Source organism: Capra hircus, chromosome 10, assembly GCF_001704415.2.
Source record: "Capra hircus breed San Clemente chromosome 10, ASM170441v1, whole genome shotgun sequence".
Lineage (NCBI taxonomy): Eukaryota > Metazoa > Chordata > Mammalia > Artiodactyla > Bovidae > Capra > Capra hircus.
In genome coordinates this window covers 99,070,641-99,079,907 of record NC_030817.1, presented here as the reverse complement: position 1 = coordinate 99,079,907, position 9,267 = coordinate 99,070,641, and the positions used below count along the sequence as shown (strand labels likewise).

General features: G+C 42.0%; 1 protein-coding gene across 2 annotated transcripts in view; it reads left to right on the top strand.

The window, feature by feature from the left end:
* Nucleotides 2,712–9,267, top strand: part of NREP (neuronal regeneration related protein) — a 32,793-nt gene continuing 26,237 nt past the window's right edge. The window contains exons 1-3 of one of the 2 annotated variants that reach the window (XM_018053735.1): nt 2,712–2,813; nt 3,183–3,224; nt 4,515–4,583. In XM_018053735.1, the coding sequence (XP_017909224.1) occupies nt 4,581–4,583 (3 nt within the window). In that variant the 5' untranslated portion in view covers nt 2,712–2,813; nt 3,183–3,224; nt 4,515–4,580. Of the gene's footprint in view, nt 2,814–3,108; nt 3,225–4,514; nt 4,584–9,267 lie in introns of those variants that run through there. The other variant, XM_005685030.3, reaches the window with a different exon arrangement.

Genomic DNA, 9,267 nt, shown 5'->3' with positions numbered 1-9,267 from the left:
CCCTAAGTAATGAACCATACAGAAGCAAAGGACTGATAAACCATGACTGGGAAAGAAATGGGTGATAAAAGTAGAATGTTAGATTGCGGTCACATTGTGGCAAATTTTAATAGAAGAGCAAGTATGCATGGTCTTTGTGCTATAATGGAGCAGGGATTAAAAAGTACTTCAGGAGAGCAGATCTACCATGTCACCCACAGGATAGACGGGAGCGGTACAGAGCATGATAGCCAGGAGCAAGTGAGACAGCTGTTGCTACATTTCTTGGGTGAGGTGACATGGTGGGTGCCCCTATGCATGTCCCTAGTGGTTACTGTAGTCTCCTACACTCAGAGGACTCAAGAATGTTTCCTATAGTTGGTTTGCAATGGTTTTCTGGAACACAGCAAGTAGATTATGATTCTGACCCATTGTTCTTATTTCCTAAAAAATCCGTGTCACCTAGGTGTCTGTGATTAGACATGAAGAAAAATTAGCATACTATAATTTCCAAATTTCCCTGTGTTTTGAAAGAACGTCATCTTAGGTAAGTTTTGCATAAACACTAAAGTCAATGTGTGTCCAAGGAAACCAGAATTGAAAGAGACACGTGTACCCCAGTGTTCATCGCAGCACTGTTTATAATAGCCAGGACATGGAAGCAACCTAGATGTCCATCAGCAGATGAATGGATAAGAAAGCTGTGGTACATATACACAATGGAGTATTACTCAGCCATTAAAAAGAATACATTTGAATCAGTTCTAATGAGGTGGATGAAACTGGAGCCTCTTATACAGAGTGAAGTAAGCCAGAAAGAAAAACACCAATACAGTATACTAACACATATATATGGAATTTAGGAAGATGGTAACAGTGATCCTATATGCAAGACAGCAAGAGACACAGATGTAAAGAACAGACTTTTGGGTTCTGTGGGAGAAGGTGGGGGGGGGGATGATTTGAGAGAATAGCACTGAAACATGTATATTATCATATGTGAAACAGATTGCCAGTCCAGGTTTGGTGCATGAGACAGGGTGCTCAGGGCTAATGCACTGGGATGACCCTGAGGGATGGGATGGGGAGGGAGGTGGTAGAGGGGTTCAGGATGGGGAACACATGTACACCCATGGCTGATTCATGTCAATGTATGGCAAAACTACCACAATAGTGTAAAGTAATTAGCCTCCAATTAAAATAAATTAAAAAAACAGTCAATGTGTGTGTGGGTGTGTTTGTAGAAATGCTTTCTTGTAGAAATAACTTTTGAACATATTGTCCTGGGATAGATTTTTGGTCCATGTGGCAGTGCCCTCTTGGGTTTCAAATCTGACTCTGAGGTTACCTAAGATCTCAGTGTTGGGGTGCCCTTTCAGACCTACAGAGGCAGCCCCCAGGCTTCTGCCCTATCCCACTGCCGCATTTTCTCCCCAGACCTGCCTTCCATCATTTTCCGGGCAGGTGAACACTAGCCCTGAAGGCATTAGGGACATTCACTGAGACTTGTTTTTTCCCTTTGTTCCTAGTTATGTTTCCAAGGTAAGTTTTCTTGCTGTCCTTAGGAAAATATCTGTGATGTTTTAGATTGATTCAGGGAAGGCTCCAAGTGGGCCCCTTAAACATTACACCCACTAGCAGTCTAATCAGTATTTGCTGCTACTTTTGTAGTGAAATGTTTAAGAACTTAGTTTTTGTAAGTCCATCCGCCCTTTCTTTTGATTGTTATAATGGAAAACATTGCTTTCAGTGATCAGAAGTAAAACGTTGATGGCAAATTTAAAAGACGTTATGATCCTTCATATCTTTTTTCTTGGCAAAGCAATTTAATTAGGAAATAGCCCTGCCCTCTAACATCTGACAATTACCATAAAATTATATCCTGTTTGGTCAAAATCAGTTTGTTCGAATTTGTAGCAAAATTTTGAGCTTTTAAAGTACTGTAAAAAAAGACAGTCATATTTTAAGTAAGAAAGATGAGGTTTTTAAAAAATCAGAAATGCAAAGAACCTCTTTTAAAATGCAATCTCTAGTTTTCAAAAGTACGATTTCCGTGGGGCTGAGAGTGAGAACCTACTAAATCTTCTGGGAGGGTGTCTTGTGCTGGGAACTTACTGAATCTTGGGGGAGGGTGTCTTGTGCTGATCATACCAGATCTCAGCCTCTTGCTGTCTGTGCACGCACGCGTGTGTGTGTGCGCCTGTGTGTGTGTGTGCGCGAGAGCGCGCAGCCACAGGGCCACGGGGGTGCTCGGGCTGCGGGCTTCTTCGCTGCCGCGAGCGGGGCGCGCGTACCCGGCGGGGCCGACCCGGGCCGTGCGCAAACGCGGGCAAGGCCGGCTCTTTGTGTGTCGGTGCGGCTCCGCGCCGCCGCGGGCACCATTTTCTGCTCTGCTCCGGACAGGCACATAAAAGGGAAGGCGGCTGCCGCCGGTCGCCGTCCTCTTTCCCTCAGATGCCCTCTGCTGCAGGTTTATTATTACAGTACGGGCCGCGCCGCCTCTCCCCGGGGCCCTGGCCAGCCGCCGGGCTGTGCAGCGCCCTGGCCGCCTTCACGCCTGGCGCGCCCCCAAACCGCCTCCTCCGCCTCCTTATTTGTCTGAAAAGCAACCGCACGTCGAGGCGGAGAAGCCCGCCAAGGGGGAGGCCGGGCCGGGTGTGTGCGCGCCGCGCTCCGGGGGCGGGGCCGGGCGGCGCGCGGGGCCGCGGGCCCCTTTGTCCCCGGGCCCGGCGGGCGCAGGGGGGCGGCGCGGCGCTCGGGGTTCCCGGGTGCGGGGGGCCGGGGCGCGCGCTGGCCGCTCGCCGACCGGGCCCCGAGTCGCCGATTCCTGCCGAGTAAGCAGTCTGGCTCCGCCGCGGCCGCACAGTGGCAGCGAGGCTGGGGTGCTGGCGTGGCGCCAGCCCATCAGAATTAGCTCATTGTTCACTAGCACACTAGCAGCCGAGAGAGAGAGAGAGAAACTGACTCTTAGAGAAAGAGACACACACACTCTTGGAGAGAGAGCGCGAGGCAGGGAGACCTTCCCCCTCCTTTTTCCAAGGCTGCACTTCTTGGAAGTGAAGCCGGTTTGGGTTTTGTTTCCCTTCCCCCTCCTCCCTCCTTTTCCTCCACCCCTTTTCCCTCCCCCCGCCCCCTCCCCCCACCCCCCTTCCCCAGCTGTCTTTCTAGCATGATACCCTTTTTCATCCACATTTGTGTTTCAGGTGTAGAGAGGAGAGAGTGAACAGGGAACGGGGCTTTTGTCTGTAAGTATATGCCATTCCCATCCCCGGCCGGGAGCGCTGCTTTCTCTTTTGTGTCGATTTCTTGCCGTTGCTCTTTGCTGGACTCCAACCCTGCAGAGTTCATGCTTCTTCCCTCTAAATTTTAAAGAACGGAAGCCTGTACTTAGAGAAATTCTGGCATTTTGGTCCCGCTGCATTAAGGCTGGAATTTGACTTGGGTGGTTTTTTTTTTTTTTCCCTAATGCACAAGTTAAGAGGGAGAAATCTGTTGGGAAGGGGTGGGGTTTTTCGCTTGTTGGTGTGATTAATTTCTGTTCTTCCTGCTAATAAAGCATTGTTAGGAACTGTTTTGTTTCTTTGCATTAAATGCACTTTGGTGCATGCACACCCCCCTCCCCTTTTATAAAGTGGATTTGTGTTCCTCATCCTTAGTCTTTATTACTCTTTCAAAGCTGCTGCGCCTCCAAGGGTCTCTTCAGGCATTCGATCTTGCAACACTTTTCCCCTGCATTTTCTTATGAAGCAGCTGAACTTTGGGGGAGGGATGGCTTAAAAATAAGTGACTGCTTTTTGCTTGATGATGATAATGATCTGATTTGCATTTCTGTGTGTCTGTAATACCATTATAGGAAAACTCGAAGAGCTCATAATACCCTGTTAGAGAACTTTGTTTCTCCATTCATCTTAATTTTTGTCATAACTTATGTTAACAAAAGAACTGTATTGTGACACAGAGGTTGGGAGGAAAATCACCGCAGCACGTATATTAATGTTTATTTGGTTTAGGGAGAAGGGCATAATGGTGTATATTCCTGACTTTTCCCCCTTAGTGTAGTTTTTTTTTTTAAACACGGAAGGTTATGTAATGCAGTGCCATTTCCAAAAATATCCACTCTGAGGCATTACACTACACGGTGGAAGGCTGATTCGTATTCTGCTGTCTTGATTGCAAATATACTGCCAGTAGTATGTCTGGGAACAAAGAGCGGCCAGAAAACAATCTATTTTTATCACTTGGTTCTACTTTTAAGTTATTAAGCCTTTTAAACTCCTGCAATTTAAAGATGAACCCAACACTAAGAATAGCCCAGGACTCTGCAAAGCCAGGTACCAGGGATTCCTTTGTCCCCCGTTTAAGCCTGCAGACCGTTTGAAAAGCTCTTTCAGAAGCTTCAGTGGTTACAATAATTTGCATGTAACTGAGCTTAACCACAGAAAATGATTATTTGTCTGTAACCTCTAAACAAGCATTTCTCATTTGCTGACCTATGGTAAGGCAATTTGTCTACTGTATTTAAACATATTTTGCAGGTTGGTTTGTCTCCTTCGACCGAAGAGAGGGAGGGTGCAAGGCCAAGACTGTTAAGGATTCTCAAAATGGTAAGAATTGGTCATCAGAGGAGACTCTCAATTACTTCTTACCAGTCTTTATTCCATAAAAATACCAACCACCCACCTTCATCTCCTCTGAGCCCTTCATTGTTTCTACCCTATATGACCTTTCAGAGGTTCCTATCCAGCCTGGCGAGCTTCTGCAGTACAGCAATTTATTGGATGTGATGAATTAGGAATAAGATCTTTTGATTTTCAATCATTTTGAATAGAAAACTGAAATTCCTTTCAGAAGTGAAAAATTTTTAACTTGAACAACAGAAACTGTTCTATTCTTTAAGAAGAGTGATAAATTGTGACATGCGTGGAAGAGGTGGCAAGCAATGGGGCTCAAACAAAGCAACGGGTCTTCTAGTAGAGAGAGCCAGAACTTATCCCAAAAGTAGGAGTTGTGTCCAGCTAATCCAACAGCTATAGTATATGCTAAAGCGGTATATATGTAGAGCATGGACTTCTATGTTAATACACTCTATTGTCTCCCAAATATAATTACTGTTTTATTGTTGTCATTGATTTATAACTTCATTTATGAGGGACATCTGCTCAGTTTTAGAAGATAAGCGTGTTATCCTCTAAATGAAGGCGTAACTATTTCTGACAAGCATTATGACCAACAGAGGAGGCAGCTTAGTGTTCGATGATGGGTTAAAGAAATAGATGAAATACACATTAAAAACAGTTGAATACATGTATTAATCTTTTTTGAAAAATTTCCTCTATGGAAATGAAGTTGAACTGAAAAAAAGAACAGAAATGTCATGAAACTTGTTAAGTACAGCATGTCCTACTGCAGACGTTTATGTTCTTTAAAACACCTCTTTGCTGCTTAGAGTGTGTGGTTTCCAAATTTAGTTTTTGTTTTTTCTTTTAAAAGAGGGAGGAATTTAATGAATCAAAATGGAATCCGATATACTTGATGTTTTCTTTGAGAGCAATCCAAGTATAAGCTTCCAAGGAGAAAAGTGAGTCAGAAGCAGTTACATGAATTTTGTTTGCATTCTGTTAATAAGTAAGCTGTTTATTTTGTGTGTGTGCCTCACTTATCATTTCAACAGGTGGGTGTCAAAGCATCAAATAAAATAGATTTTGCTTGGGCATAGGTTGATAATGACCAAATTAAGTAACTTAAGGTAGAAGGCAAGAGGGATAAACAAAATTAATCAGTAGGTTTTGTGCAAATGGTTTCTAAATCGATATTAAATTCCTAACTAGCTATTGTCATAGGGTTCTAGGATGGTAATAAAATAACCTACTGCAAAGTGTTTTTATTTCGTTATCTTTTACTGTGATTGGCCACGACACCTGGTCCTGTAGCTCTTTATCCCAGAACCTTACCCTGGAATAAAGAGGGTGTGAAGATTCACGTGTGTTGTAATGTCAGGTGACCAGTTTGGTTGAACATCAATCTGACCACTGATTCTGCCAAAATTAGTCCTATAGCTCAAGCTCAAAGAATAAATATCATGTTTCCATAGTAGTGAGCGGAGTAAGCTTTGTGGAAGGAAAGCATGTGTGCCAAAGCCAAGACTGAAAGTTGGAACAGTTCGAATGCAGAAGAGCAAATTCGAATTATTGTTACATGTTGTCAATTTCTTACAGTTGTCGTCTATTTATGGTGACAGAATGAGAAATCAGTTTGTTGCTCTTGGAAGGAATTTTAGTCATGGAAAAATTCTCACGACTTTTTGGTGATCCTTTCATCAAGATGTCAGTCCCTTTTGGCACAAGCCCATTGCCTGAAATGAAACCACCGACAGTTATTGTCTGTGGGTGATTCCAAGTAACTTTCTAGCAATTTTCTTATTCCAGGAGTTCTGAGCTCTTCAAAGTCTTTTCATTAAAAAAAAATAAATTTTGATTGTCTTTTTTTTTAAACTGAAATTAGAGGTGTTTTATACCTCCTTTTCTCCTTTTTGGAAAAATGAAGTTATTTTCTTTACTTGATTAAAACAGGAATTACTTTGCTGACCTGTGTAACTGGCTTACTTAAAGACTTAACCTCTTATATGATAGAAACTAGCGCTGGGGAAGCAGTGAACTTAACACCTGGTCACCTCTAGAACATATATAAACTTTCATATGTTTGCTGTGAAACATATCTTTCCATTTATATAGAAACATGGATTTCCATATTTTAAAACACTAAAAAGGGTCTAATTTCAGTGTTTTTGACCTGTTTAGTAAAGGGCTTATTCCAAATACAAATTTATAATCAACTCATTCCAGAGTAAGAAATTAACTAGTAGGCTCTAGGATCCAAAACAGAATGGTTCAATATTTAGACATTTGACATACCCTAAAATGGTGTTTCACAATGATAACTTTTTGCATTATAAAAAAATACAACTGCGTTGTTAATCTATGAGGCGCTAATCACATTGTATTCCATATAGGGGACCCTTTGGGCACAATTCCCCGAGGCATTATTTACATAGGATACAGTGCATCTGGGGTTGTACATTTTAGGAGTACTGTTACAGGTTTTAATTTTGAGTGTGGTTTGCCTTATCTTCATTTTCTAGAGTGTTCTTTTCAATAACATCCCCCAGCGTTTTCGATTTTCTGGTAAGCATAACTTTTTCTAGCACTCCATCCCCGACATGTCTTTGCAATTAACAAGATATTGTGAGTCTGCAGAAATCCTCAGCATTTCTTTAATTTATATTTGGCTTTTTGTTAAATGTAATTTCTAAGATTATATTTAATATTGGTCCTTGGGATTTACTTAGTTGTTTTATTTTAAAGGTACTTGCTTTGGATACATGACTGAGAAGAAAATATTTCAAAAATAAGCAGATGCTCTTACTGAATAGTTTGAAAAAATAAATTGAATTCAGTGTCAAAGTTAAGTCCTGATTTTCAACATGACTACCCTTTGTGCTGTAAACTTGCCTCCTAGTATGAACGTGCCATGGCTTCACAGTGGCACAAGCTTGGGCTTATTATGTTTTAACAGAGACCTAGGAATTGGAACAATTTTAGATTCTCTCTCAGTCTGATGCTGAGCTTTTCCAGATGATGAGTTGACTCCATTGTGCTGTTCTTAGAGCTTTGCTTCCTGCACCATCTGGGAAGGGGCATTCATGAACTTACAAGGAGACTCTTTCAATCATCTCTTCAGTAACATAAGGTTTTCTTGTTTAAAGAAAAAGAGAAAGATTGCAAAGGGATGAGGTACTGTTGGTGGCTGTGCCGTTGGGTTTTGGAATGTAAATTTACAAGTTACTCAGTGATTTTTTGACTGTGGGGATGCTGAAAGGTACCTAGGAGAGTAATTGTAGATGGTGCTGTCTTCTCTTTTACCAGCGCTTCTAGCGCATTGTGAGGGGAGAATTGGGAATTGTTTGGGGAATTAGGACAGTAGGGATGGTCTATCTGGGTTTAGCCCCAGGCCCTCTTCCTCTTGAGCTAAATAGATAGGTCAGGCAGAAGAAGGTATTTGAGCAGAAATCTTGGAATAAACAGGCATTTAAAATATCATTCTATTTTTTTATTTGTGCTATTTTAAACTGATGGCAATTCTTAAAACCGGCATGTAAATCAGATCTTCATAAATACACTGGACAAATTCTCTTTATTTTACACCCTAAGATGGATGGTTTTCCCGGGTGGCACAGTGGTAAAGAATCCGCCTGCCAGTGCAGACGCAGGAGACGCGGGTTCAATCCCCGGGTCGGGAAGATCCCCTGAAGTAGGAAGTGGCAACCCACTCCAGTATTCTTGCCTGGAGAATTCCATGGACGGAGGAGCCTGGCTGTCTAGAGTCCATGGGGTCGCCAAGAGTCAAACATGACTGAGAACACACACAGTCTAAGATGAGTACTTTAGGAAACTATCCTTCTGAAGTATGAACACTTTACTAATCCAAATGAATAACCTCCAGATGATGAGTTTCGTACATTGTGCCCACTTTCTCTAGACTGACTGGGAGCCTTAGAGAGGCACTGTGGCTTCCCTGCTCTGCGCGTATGTTTTCAAGTGCTGTTTGTGGCTGGTAAGTCTTTTAGGACCTTATCCTCACAACCCAAGTGAAGTGGAGGGTTGAGATAATTATCTGAATAATTACGCTTAATACAAAATAACTTGATTTTGTCTGATTCATCTTGGTTTATTCAAAATGTTGCTGGAGTGAGGCAGCAGTGGAAGGGATTTGCCTGAATTCTCTGAATGATTCTTTTGTTATATGGGAAAAAGACTAGCAATAAGGAAATCTTACCAGTGAATCCAATTTGAATATACCAAAGGAAAATGTAATGGATGTAGCTGGACTGTATCATCTTGGTTGATAAAGATATGTTTTAAAAATTCTGGCTTTAAACCACTCCTTTGCTTTATACTGGAAAATTAACCGTAAGTCTCAGTCCACATCTGTAGAAATTATGGTTCCTAAAAATCCTATTTCTTGGATCTAAATCTATCTGAAATGAGTATTTCAGGACATGTTTTGCACCTGTGGACAGCTTCAAGAATCTCTCATCTCAGTGGTTTAAAAAACAGCAGTGATCCTGAAATTGATCTGTTAGTGCATGACAGTATTAGCAGCTCTAATGGTTTGGGATTTAAACATTAGCATGGCTCTCAACTAAATTCTAAATATCAGTTCAGTTATTAGTAGCAATGACATGATATTAACCTGGTGTAACACTAGATTATACTCTCCTGCATTATTTGT